This window comes from Cervus canadensis, chromosome 11, assembly GCF_019320065.1.
Source record: "Cervus canadensis isolate Bull #8, Minnesota chromosome 11, ASM1932006v1, whole genome shotgun sequence".
Taxonomy (NCBI): Eukaryota; Metazoa; Chordata; class Mammalia; order Artiodactyla; family Cervidae; genus Cervus; species Cervus canadensis.
Genome location: NC_057396.1, coordinates 77,577,941 through 77,591,154, shown reverse-complemented (window position 1 = coordinate 77,591,154; position 13,214 = coordinate 77,577,941). Strand labels below are relative to the sequence as shown.

The 13,214-nt window shown below is 40.5% G+C and overlaps 1 protein-coding gene across 3 annotated transcripts in view; it reads right to left on the bottom strand.

Moving 5' to 3' along the window:
* Positions 1-13,214, bottom strand: part of LOC122450201 (membrane-spanning 4-domains subfamily A member 5-like) — a 42,235-nt gene that overhangs the window by 10,431 nt on the left and 18,590 nt on the right. For 2 of the 3 annotated variants that reach the window (XR_006272078.1, XR_006272077.1), the window contains one exon: positions 7,299-7,415. Coding sequence is in view for 1 of the 3 variants with exons in the window: in XM_043482423.1 (XP_043338358.1) it covers positions 4,512-4,517; positions 7,299-7,415 (123 nt within the window). In the remaining 2 variants the exon portion in view is untranslated. Of the gene's footprint in view, positions 1-4,461; positions 4,518-7,298; positions 7,416-13,214 lie in introns of those variants that run through there. The other variant, XM_043482423.1, reaches the window with a different exon arrangement.

Below are 13,214 nucleotides of genomic sequence, written 5' to 3'. Positions count from 1 at the left end.
GTAGTAGAGGAGTAATAGAGGACTTTAAAAGAAAATAAGAGAAAAAAAAAGAAAAAAAAAAGAAAAAAATTTTTTTTTCCTAATTAAAAAAACCATAAAAATATATGAAAATGAAAGTTAAGGAGTAATGCAGGAGTAATAGGGAATTTTAAAAGAAAATAAAAGAGAAAAAATAAAAAAGAAAAGAAAAGAAAAAAAATTTTTTTAATTAAAAAAAAAAAGTAAAAATATATCTAGGAATTTCTCTGGTGCTGTTGCGGTCAGTGTGGGTTTGGTTCAGTTTCAAATAGCTCCTCATTCCAGCTTACACTTCTCGATATCTATAGGCCCCTTCTGGTGTAGTCGGTGTTACCTACAGGGATTTTAATCTGTTGCACCGGTCCCTTCTGAGGCGGTTCCCTTTGTTTATTTGGCTTCTGTTTGTCGGTCTCTTCAGTGCCTCATTTCCGCCCTGACACGGGCGGGTGGAGGTGATCTCTTGTTCAGGTTGCTAGTTCCGTCGCGCTGTGGGGAGGGAGGGGCGCTGCTTTCCCCGTCTACACTGCTCAGGCTCCCGGCTGCTCTATATGGAGCGGGCCCTGCATTGCGTGCCGTTCCCGTTTTCGGGTACTCCACAAAAGCGCGGACTCGGTTGCGCCTGCGTTTTGTGCCTTCCCTGCCAGAGCAGCTCAGGCGGCCAGGAGCTTGACGGGCACACTCTCCCTGGGTGCGGGGCGCCTTCTCCCCTCCATGGCCCCAGCCTCAGTTCCCGCCTGCGCCAGTCGGGTGCATCTGCCTTGTGTTTAGCTGCGACCCTCCCGGCGGATGTCGACCATCCAGAATCTCAGGAAGTCTTTGGTTAGAAACTGGAGGCCTGTTTGCAGTGTGGTAGGGGATGCCGTCTCTGGGGCCGAGCCTGCCCCTTTCCCCTCCCCCCTGCCTCCTGCCTCCAGCTGGGCTGGGCCGGTCCGCAGCCGGCTAGCTCCTCTGGACTTGCTCGGTCCGTTTGTTCTGTGAACGGCTGGCAGTGTGTTCCGGCCGGTTAATTTTCTCTCTCTCTTTTGCTATCCCACAGTTTAAGTTGCTATCTCACAAAAGCTCCCTCCGATTGCCCTCAGGGCACTCAGGCCCGGTCCTTACCCTAAGCAATGCCGCCCGCGCCTCTCCGTTCTGCCCCCACTTGCTGGTGGCGGATGCAGGCATCTGGGGTACTTTTCTGCTGGGAGTTGTTTTTAGGCACATAATCTGTGGGTTTTATTTATTTTTCCTCCCAGTTAGGTTGCCCCCCAAGATTCGAAAACTTCCCCCAGACCCGCCAGTGCGAGGGTTTCCTGGTGTTTGGAACGTTCCTCTATTAAGACTCCCTTCCCGGGACGGGTCTCTGTCCCTAGCTCTTCTGTGTCTCTTTTTATCTTTTATATTATGTCCTACCTCCTTTCGAAGACAATGGGCTGCTTTTCTGGGCGCCTGATGTCCTCAGCTAGCGATCAGAAGTTGTTTTGTGAAGTTTGCTCAGCGTTCAGTTGTTCTTTCGATGAATTTGTAGGGGAGAGAGTGGTCTCCCTATCCTATTCCTCTGCCATCTTGGCTCCTCCTCTGAGGATGATTTTAAGGTAACAGATTTCACCAAATGAATAAGAAGAATCATTGTGTTTTCCTCTGTTGTTGGGTATATTATCAGTACATTTTCACTGAGGCTAATGTACTTCTGAAGAAGATGGAATTGAGACATTTGAGGTTTAGTGTTACAGAAATTTTTTTAATGGAGAGATGTTTAAAATCAGGCCTGTTGTTAGAAAAGGGTCATAAGGAGGAAGTCACAGTGAAGAAAGAGGAGGTTTGGACTGGTGACTTAGGCTCAACACAAGGACTTATGTGTTGGGGGTAGGTGGAATAGACCCATATCCTTGCAAGATATTTGGGTTGGAAACAAGAATACAGAATCTGTAATTCTGAAAACCAAAACCTGAAGGACCCTTGTGACAAGGCCACCATGGGTTATGGGGATCAGTTTTCAATATTGGCACCATTTAATAGTATCTGAAACCATGACTTCAGATGAAGATAAATTGAAAGTGGTCAAACAGAAGATGACAAGAGTGAACAGTGAAGTTTTAGGAATCAGTGAACTAAAATGAACCAGAATGGGCAAATTTAACTCAGATGATCATTATATCTACTTACTGTGGGCCAGAATCCCTTAGAAGAAATGGAGTAGCCCTCATAGTCAACAAGAGAGTCCAAAATGCAGTACTCGGGTGCAAGCTCAAAAATGACAGAATGATCTCTGTTTGTTTCCAAGGCAAACCTTTCAATATCATGGTAATCCAAACCAATACCCTGACCAGTAAAGCTGAAGAAGTTGAAGTTGAACGGTTCTATGAAGACCTACAAGATCTTCTAGAAATATAACCAAGAAAAGATGTCATTTTCATTATAGGGGACTGGAATGCAAAACTAGGAAGTCAAGAGATCCCTGGAGTAACAGGGAAGTTTGCCCTTGGAGAACAAAATGAAGCAGGGGAAAAGCTAAGAGAGTCTTGCAAGACAACACACTGGTCACAGCAAACACCATCACCCAACAACACAAGAGAAGACTCGACTCATGGACATCACCAGATGGTCAATACTGAAATCAGATTGATTATATTCTTTGCAGCCAAAGATGGAGAAGCTCTATACAGTCAGCAAAAACAAGACCAGGAGCTGAGTGTGGCTCAGATCATGAACTCCTTATTGTAAAATTCAGACTTAAATTGAAGAAGGTAGGGAAAACCACTAAACCATTCAGGTATTACCTAAATCAAGTCCCTTACAATTATACAGTGGAAGTGACAAATAGATTCAAGGGATTAGATCTGATAGAGTGCCTGAAGAACTGTGGACAGAGGTTTGTGACATTGTACAAGAGACAGAGATCAAGACTATCCCCAAGAAAAAGAAATACAGTATAAAAGGCAAAATGGCTGTCTGAGGAGGCCTTACAAATAGCTGTGAAAAGGAGAGAAGCGAAAGGCAAAGGAGAAAAGGGAAGATATACCCACTTGAATGCAGAGTTCCAAAGAATAGCCAGGAGAGATAAGAAAGCCTTCCTCAGTGATCAGTGCAAAGAAATAGAGGAAAACAATAGAATGGGAAAGACTAGAGATCTCTTCAAGAAAATTAGAGATACCAAGGAACATTTCATGCAAAGATGGACACAATAAAGGACAAAAATGGTATGGACCTAACAGAAGCAGAAGAAATTAAGAAGAGGTGGCAAGAATACACAGAAGAACTATACAAAAAAGATCTTCATGACACAGATAACCACGATGGTGTGATCACTCACCTAGAGCCAGACATCCTGGAATGTGAAGTCAAGTGGGCCTTAGGAAGCATCACTACGAGCAAAGCTAGTGGAGGTGATGGAATTCCAGTTGAGCTATTTCAAATCCTGAAAGATGATGCTGTGAAAGTGCTGCACTCAATATGCCAGCAAATGTAGAAAACTCAGCAGTGTCCACAGGACTGGAAAAGTTCAGTTTTCACTCCAATCCCTAAGAAGCAATGTCAAAGAATGCTCAAACTACCACACAATTGCACTCATCTCACACACTAGTGAAGTAATGCTCAAAATTCTCCAAGTCAGGCTTCAACAATACATGAATTGTGAACTTCCAGATGTTCAAGCTGGTTTTAGAAAAGGCAGAGGAACTAGAGATCAAATTGCCAACATCTGCTGGATCATCAAAAAAGCAAGAGAGTTCCAGAAAAACATCTATTTCTGCTTTCTTGACTATGTCAAAGCCTTTGACTGTGTGGATCACAATAAACTTTGGAAAATCCTTGAAGAGATGGGAATACCAGACCACCTTACTTGCCTCCTGAGAAATCTGTAGGCAGGTCAAGATGCAACAGTTAGAACCAGACCTGGCACAACAGACTGGTTCCAAATCTGGAAAGGACAATATTCAAGGCTGAATATTGTCACCCTCCTTATTTAACTTATATGCAGGGTACATCATGCGAAATGCTGGGCTGGATTCAGCATGAGCTGGAATCAAGATTGCTGGGAGAAATATTAATAACCTCAGATATGCACATGACACCACCCTTATAGCAGAAAGTGAAGAGGAACTAAAGGGCATCTTGATGAAAGTGAAATAGGAGAGTGAAAAAGCTGGCTTAAAACTCAACATTCAAAAAACTAAGATTCATGGCTTCTGGTCCCATCACTTCATGGCAAATAGATGGGGAAACAAGTGACAGATTTCATTTTCTTGGGCTCTAAAATCACTGCAGTTGGTGACTACAGCTGTGAAATTTAAAGACACTTGCTCCTAGGAAGAAAAGCTATGACAAACTAGACAGCATATTGAAAAGCAGAGACATTACTTTATTGACAAAGGTCCATATAGTCAAAGGTATGGTTTTTCCAGTGGTCATGTATGGATGTGAGAGTTGGACTATAAGGAGAGCTGAGTGCTGAAGAACTGTGGTGTTGGAGAAGACTCTTACGAGTTCCTTGGACAACAAGGCGATCCAACCAGTCAATCCTAAAAGAAATCAGTCCTGAATGGTCATTGGAAGCACTGATGTTGAAGCTGAAGCTGTAATATTTTGGCTACTTGATGTGAAGAACTGACTCATTGGAAAAGTCCCTGATGGTGGGAAAGATTGAAGGCAGGAGGAGAAGGGGATGACAGAGGATGAAATGGCTGGATGGCGTCACCGACTCGATGGACATGTTTTGAGCAAGCTCTGGGAGTTGGTGATGGACAGGGAAACCTGGCGTGCTGCAGTCCATGGGATTGCAAAGAGTCAGACACGACTGAGCAACTGAACTGAACTGAAGCCATGACAGTGGAAATTACAGGTATGCTGGGGGACCCCTAAGATGTTCCAGGATTGTATCAACTAGAAGTATAGAGTCAATATTGAACTTAAGGCTCCCATGTTCTTGAATAACTTGAGAGCATAAACAGGGATTGGACCTCAACGAGATCTCAGATTTATTGCTAATATGAACAATGGAGGTTCAAGAGATGAATTGGAAAAATGAAACAGTTAAGATTGTGATTGTACTCCAATCCAGTAAAACAAACATTCCTGTTATGCAAAAATAGTCTGAAGCAATATCTAGAGGTTTACATTTATTTACAATTTCACTTTAAGTTTTCCTTCAGGGTAAGCATCATAAAATATTAACATCCTGTACACCAATAAGACAGTTCTTTGATGTGCCATTTAATTGATTTCTCTAAGGTTCAATTTCATGTAGTGAAATAATTTGGAATTTAGGCCATCCTGATTAGTTCATCAGGATGGCCATCCTGACAAGTTCAGCAAGGGACCAGCCCTGTGGCCCTCAGCCAGTAGTTTAACATTTCTTAAAGTTGTTTCTTAAAGTGAATCAGACATAAGTCATTCCCTGAGGAAGTCTGCTATGCCGATTACTGTAGCCGTTTTCATTATGTAGAAATAAGAAAAATTCAGCAAAACGCAAACTAACATAAGCTTTGGAACTAGTTAATTACTCAAGAGTTTGGGATTTTGAAGGAAGGAGAGCGTGCTGAAAAAACAGGCAATATCCAATGGGCTCTATTCAGAAAAGTTGGTTTCCAGGTCTTGGTTAAAGGCCCAGCTGTTTTGGCCTCTGTCATGCCCTGGGTAGATGGGATAGAGCAGAAGAGGGAATCTACAGAGAAGGCTTCAGTTCCTACACAATTTGCTTAGGACTGACTTCCATCTTCTTTCCCCTCTTAGCTTCTCCTCTGCATAGCAACAAACCTATACAGATAAGAGCATGTATGTCTGCCTAACGTCCCACATGCTTTGAAACAGATATACACGGATACTGAACTGCAAACACAACCACACTTAAACAGACTCACACAGACCTGCTGGCCGACAGACACAAGCAGGCAACGCACACACGTCCACAGCCATGTGCATACAGCACCGAGTACACCCGTATTCCAGACTACTTGCATCTACAGAATTCAGCTTTATTCTGCCTATAGACTATACTGACAAAATATATACAGCCCTGATACTGAACATAAATCCTTGGATATTGAAAGTACATAGGATGTTATTTCCTTCACTGAAGATCAAATCTTGCTATAATTACCTTGATCTTCTGAGGCCTCAGAAAGTTGGCCTCAGAGATGCAGGTAGCAGGTACCTGAGATGCAGGTAGCTTATGAACTACTTATCATAAAACTATCTTTGTTACAAGGCGGGGCTGGAATTCAATATAATGCTAAGTCACTCGAAATATATCTATTAATGTTTATGATACATTCCATGTGGTTACTTGAGGTTTTGGGTGATCTGAGGTTTAGGAATGTGAGTATCCCTGATGGCTCAGTGGTAAATTATCCACTTGCCAGTTCAGAAGATGCAGGTTCAATCCCTGGGTTGGGAAGATCCCCTGGAGAAGAAAATGGCAACCCACTCAAGTATTCTTGCCTGGGAAATCCCATGGACAGAGGAGCCTGGGGAGGCTACAGTTCACAGGGCACAAAAGAGTCAGATACGACTGAGTGACTAAATAGCAACAGCAGGTTTAGGAATACAGGCTACAGGTTGAGCTGTGTTTATCGTAGGTGCATATGCAGAAGATTTTGGTAGATGAGCGATTTACCAAAGTAAGCACTATGCAAGATATGGAGGTGACTTTCATCATTACTCTTCTGCATATGCGCCTACTATAAACACAGCTCAAACTATAGCCTGTATTCCTAAACCAATACAGTATACTAACGCATGTATATGGAATTTAGAAAGATGGTAACAATAACCCTGTATGTGAGACAGCAAAAGAGACACAGATGTATAGAACAGTCTTTTGGACTCTGTGGGAGAGGGCGAGGGTGGGATGATTTGGGATAATGGCAGCGAAACATGTATATTATCATGCGTGAAACGAATTGCCAGTCCAGGTTTGATGCATGAGACAGGGTGCTCGGGGCTGGCGCACTGCGATGACCCAGAGGGATGGGATGGGGAGGGAGATGGGAGCGGGGTTCAGGATGGGGAACACATGTACACTCATGGAGGAGTCAAGTCAATGTATGGCAAAACCAATACAATGTTGTAAAGTAATTAGCCTCCAATTGAAATAAATAAATTTATATTTAAAAAAAGGGTGGGATGGGGAGGGAGGTGGGAGGGGATATAGGTAAACCTATGGCTGATTTCATGTTGATGTTTGGTAGAAACCAACACAATACTGTCAAGCAATTATCCTTCAATTAAAAATAAATTTTTAAAAATAAAAAAAAAGTAGTTGTAAATTTGTGATGAAATTCTCATAGAAACCTGGTACTTACGTGTGGCCAAGCAGCACTTTTAGCTAAAGCAAAGATTAAAAATTCAAGACATAGTAAAAGCAGACCGATCACTGCACTGCAGGCACTCAAGATGTTCAGTACTATAGAATAGGTCATCTGAAATAGATAAAGGAATCACTAGGTCATTGGAAGTTAAGTATGTTCAAGGAGAAGATTTATATAAATTCTGATCTTTCAATGGTAAGGTCATTAAAAGGACAGTCAAAACTGCAGATTTTTCAGAATATCAGTAAGACTGAACTTTTTTTTCCCATTTATTTTTATTAGTTGGAGGCTAATTACTTTACAATATTGTAGTGGTTTTTGCCATACATTGACATGAATCAGCCATGGATTTACACGTATTCCCCATCCCGATCCCCCCTCCCTCCTCCCTCTCCACCCCATCCCGGGTCTTCCCAGTGCACCAGGCCCGAGCACTTGTCTCATGCATCCAACCTGGGCTGGTGATCTGTTTCACCCTTGATAATATACATGTTTCGATGCTGTTCTCTCAAAACATCCTACCCTCACCTTCTCCCACAGAGTCCAAAAGTCTGTTTTGTACATCTGTGTCTCTTTTTCTGTTTTGCATATAGAGTTATCGCTACCATCTTTCTAAATTCCATATATATGTGTTAGTATACTGTATTGGTCTTTATCAGCAGACGAATAGATAAGGAAGCTGTGGTACATGTACACAATGGAATATTACTCAGCCATTAAAAAGACTGAACTTTTGATGTGAAAGTGAAAGTCACTCAGTCCTGTCTGACTTTTTGCAGCCCCATGGACTAGAGCCTGCCAGGATCCTCTGTCCATGGAATTCTCCAGGCAAGAAAACTGGAGAGGGTAGCCTTTCCCTTCTCCAGGCCATCTTTCCCACCCAGGGGTCAAACCCAGGCCTCCCGCATCGCAGGCGGATTCCTTACTGCCTGAGCCACCAGGGAAGCCCGAGAATGCTGGAGTGGGAGCCTCTCCCTTCTCCACGGGGCCTGCCCAAGCCAGGAGCCAAACCAGGGGCTCCTACATTGCAGGCAGATTTTGTAGTATTTATATATTTATTCCTTCAAAGACCAATAACTACTGAATGTCTTATCTGTACCATGCAAACTGTGCTCTTTGTGAATAAAGAGGTAGAAAAGATACGGTCTCTGAACTCAAGGAGCTTCAGGCTAATGAGGAAGACAAACAAGTGCATGTGAAATGTGAATAGAATATTAGAAAGAGGTTAACTCTATAAGCAAATCCAGAGTGCCTCCCAGGGTCAGATTACCAGAGAGTTAATATTCCAGGAGTTTGCCATGGTTCATTTTATAGTGCAAAAAAAGGGGAGCTGAGGGAAATTGTTAAAGAGACATATGCTATCTAGATAAGAGATTTAGGGTTTTATCTTGAAAAATAGTGGGAAATTAAATTGCTCGGCCAGCCTACTCTGGTTTCAGGCCATATTCTTCTCAGACTATGTACTCAAGACAGTATCTATGTAAAATGTTGCTGCATAACTACATTTTGTTCATATATGATGTCAGAGAGGTGCTAAGATGTGATATGGCTATAGGAGACATTATCTTATTCTTATTTTATTGTTCTAATTTGCATCAGTAGGATTTATTTTTATGTTACATAAACTAGATAATGAGCAGGATAAACTAATGGATTCTGAAACTTATTTCACCAGATAGATCATATGTTTATCTATGTTGCTGTCCATGGTTATACAGTGATCTCAGTTTATTCTTTTGGGAAAAAAAAAAATCTGCTTTTAAAAAGACAATCACATTGAAATAATATATTCATTATTTCACTTTTATAATTTAGACATTCAAAATCATTGCTTAGTAAATTATAGTATAGAAATATAATTCAATCTTGATTTTTAAAAATTGGACTATATTTTCTTTAAGATGTTGTGTTAGTTTCTGCTGTAAGACAACGTGACTCAGTTACGTGTATACACACATCCCCTCCCTCTGGGGCCTCTGTCCACCTCCCATCCCACCCCTCTGAGTCATCGCAGAGCGCTGAGCTGAGTTCCCTGGCCTATACGGCAGGTTCCCACTAGCGATTTTACATGTGGTCGTGTATATATGTCAATGCTACTCTCTTAATCCGTCCCACCCTCCTTCCTCCACTGTTTGGACGTCTGTCCTTTAATGTGGGTACTATTCCTGTCCTGCAAATAGGTTCATCAGTACCATTTTTTTAAATTCCATGTATATGCATTAATATACAATATTTGTGTTTCTCTGACTTACTTCACTCTGGGTGACAGACTCTAGGTTCATCCATATCACTACAAATGACCCAATTTTGCTCTTTTTATGACTGAATAATATCCCACTGTATATATGTTCCACATCTTCTTTATCCAGTCATCTGTCAATGGACATTTAGGTTGCTTCCACGTCTTGGCCATTGTAAATAATGCTGCAATGAACATTGAGGTACATGTGGTCTTTTTGAATTATGGTTTTCTCAAGGTATATGCCCAGTGGTGGGGTTGCTGGGACATATGACAGTTTTATTTTTAGTCTTTTTTAAAAGAACCTCCATACTGTTTTCCACAGTGGTTGTATCAGTTTACCTTCCCAAGAGGAATTCTTGGGAACAAGAGGGTTCCCTTTTCTTCATATCTTCTCCAGCATTTATTGTCTGTAGACTTTTTGATGATGGCCATTCTGACTGGTGTGAGATGATACCTCATTGTAGTTTTGATTTCCATTTCTCTCATAATGAGCAATGTTGGTCAATCTTTTCATGTGTTTGTTGGCTACCTGTATGTCTTCTTTGAAGAAATGTCTGTTTAGGTCTTCCACCCATTTTTTTTTTTTTTTTTGACTAGGATGTTTGTTATTTTTTGCTATTGAACTGCATGAACTGCTTGTATATTTTGAAGATTAATCCTTTGTTTGCAAATATTTTTTCCCATTCTGAGCATTGTCTTTTAAGTAATGTTTATAGTTTTCTTGGCTGTGTAAAGGCTGTAAAGTTTAATTAGGCCCCCTTTGTTTATTTTTGTTTTTATTTTCATTACTCCAGGAGGTGGGTCAAAAAGGATCTTGCTGGGATTTATGTCAAAGAGTGTCCTGCCCATGCTTTCCTCTAAGAGTTTTAGAGTGTCTGGTCTTACATTCAGGTCTTCAATCCATTTTGAGTTATTTTTGCATATGGTGTTAGGTAGTGTTCTAATTTCATTTTTTACATGTAGCTGTGCAGTTTTCCCAGCACTTTGTATTGAAGAGGCTGTTTTTTCTCCATCGTATATTCTTGACTTCTTTGTCACAGATTAGGTGGCTGTGTGTGGGGGCTTATTGCTGGGCTTTCTGTCCTGTTACATTGATCTGTATTTCTATTTTTGTGCCAGTGCCATGCTGCCTTGATTACCGTAGCTTTGTAGTATAGCCTGAAGTCAGGGAGCCTAAATCCTCCAGCTCTTTTCATCTTTATCAAGATTGCTTTGGCTGCTCGGGGTCTTTTTTGTTTCCACACAAGCTAAACTTTTTTGTTCTAATTCTATGAAAAGTGCCATTGGTTATTTTTTTTAGAATTTATTTTGTAATTGAAGGATAATTGCTTTACAGAATTTTGTTGTTTTCTGTCAAACCTCAACATGAATGAGCCATAGGTACACATACATTCCCTCCCTTTTGAACCTCCCTCCCACCTCCCTCCCCACCCCGCCTCTCTAGGTTGACACAGAGCCCCTGTTTGAGTTTCCTGAGCCACAGAAAAGAGGCTTATGGACGTGGGGAGAGGGGAGGAGAGGGTGAGATGTATGGAGAGAGTGACATGGAAACTCACATTACCATATGTAGAATAGAGAGCCAATGGTAGCTTGCTGTATGGCCACTGGTTATTTGATAGGGACTGCACTTAATTTGTAGATTGCTCTGGGTGGTATAGTCATTTTCATAATATTGATTTTTCCAATCCCAATCATATTTGATTTCTTTCATCACTATCTTATAGTTTTCTGAGTATGAGTTTTTTGCCTTCTTAGGTAGGTCTATTCAGTCATTTTATTCTTCTTGTTGCAGTGGTAAATGGGATTGTCTTCCTAATTTCTCTTTCTGATTTTTTGTTTACAGTGTATAGGAATGCAAGAGGTTTCTGTGTATTAATTTTATATCCCGCAGAATTACTAAATTTTAACTTTACTAAATTCATTGATTAGCTCTAGTAGTTTTCTGGTGGCCTCCTTAGGATTTTCTATGTATAGTATCATGTCATCTGCAGAGAGTGACAGTTTTATTTCTTTTCCAATTGGATTACTTTTATTTCTTTTTCTCCTCTGACTGCCATAGCTAGGACTTCCAAAACTATGCTGAATAAAACAGTGGCAAGAGTGGACAGGCACCCTTGTCTTATTTCTGATCTTACAGGAAATGCTTTCAGCTTTTCACCATAGAGAATGATGCTTGCCATGGGTTTGTCATATTTGGTCTTTATTATGTTGAGGTAGGTTCCCTCTTTGCCCACTTGTCTGGAGAGTTTTTTTGTTTTTTATCATAAATGAGTATTGAATTGTGTCAAAAGCATTTTCTTCATCTTCATTAAGATGATCATATGGTTTTTATTTTTCAACTTAATATGGTGTATCACATTGATTGATATATGTATCTTGAAAATCCTTGCACTCCTTAGGATGAATCCCACTTGATGGTGTATTATCCTTTCAATGTGCTGTTGGATTCAGTTTGCTAGTGTTTTGTTGAGTGTTTTTGCATTTGTGTTCATCAATGATATTACCCTGTAATTTTCTTTTTTGTGTGATATCTTTGGTTTTGGTAGCAGGCTGATGGTGGCTTCGTAGAATGAATTTGGGAGTGTTCTTCCTCTGTAATCTTTTTGAAGAGTTTGAGAAGGATAGGTGTAAGCTCTTCTGTAAGTATTTGATAGAATTTGCCTGTGAACCCATGTGGTCCTGGACTTTTGTTTGTTGGAAGATTTTTAATCAGTTTCAATTCCATTACTTCTGATTGGTCTGCTCATATTTTCTTTTTCTTCCTGATTCAGTCTTTAGAAGGTTGTACTTTTCTAAGAATTTGTCCATTTCTCCAAGGTTGTCCATTTTGTGGGCATACAGTTGCTTACGATCCTTTGTATTTCTGTGGTGTCAGTTGTTAAGCTTCTCCTTTTTCCTTTCTAATTTTATTGATTTGGGCCATCTCCACTTTTTTTCTTGCATCTGGCTAAATGTTTATCAATGTTGTTTATCTTTTCAAAGAACCAGCTTTTCATTTCATTGATCTTTTCCATTGCTCTCTTAGTCTCTATTTCATTTATTTTTGCTCTGATGTTTATGATTTCCATTTGCACTGAAATGCAATGCAATATCTTTTTCCATTCCCTCATTTTCACTCTGTATGTGTCCCTAGGTCTGAAGTGGGTCTCTTGCAGACATCATATAAACGGGTCTTATTCTTGTATCCACTGAGCCAATCTGTCTTTTGGTTGGGACATTTAATCCATTTCAGGAAATTATCAGTATGTATGTTCCTATTAGAATTTTCTTAATTGTTTTGGTTTGTTCTTGTAGGTCTTTTCCTTCTCTCATGTTTCCCACCTAGAGACGTTCCTTTAGCATTTGTTGGAAAGCTGGATTGGTGGTGCTGAATTCTCTTAGCTTTTGCTTATCTGTAAAGCTTTTGATTTCTCCATTGAATATTAATGAGATCCTTGCTGGGTAGAGTAATCTTGGTTGTAGATTTTCCCCTTTCATCACTTTAAATATATCATGCCATCCCCTCTGGTCTGCAGAGTTTCTGCTGAAAAATCATTTGATGACCTATGGGGAATCCCTTGTATGGTATTTGTTGCTTTTCCTTGGCTGCTTTTAATATTTTTCTTTGTATTTAATTTTTGTTTGTTTGATTAATATTTGCCTCGACATGTTTCCCCTTGGGTTTATTC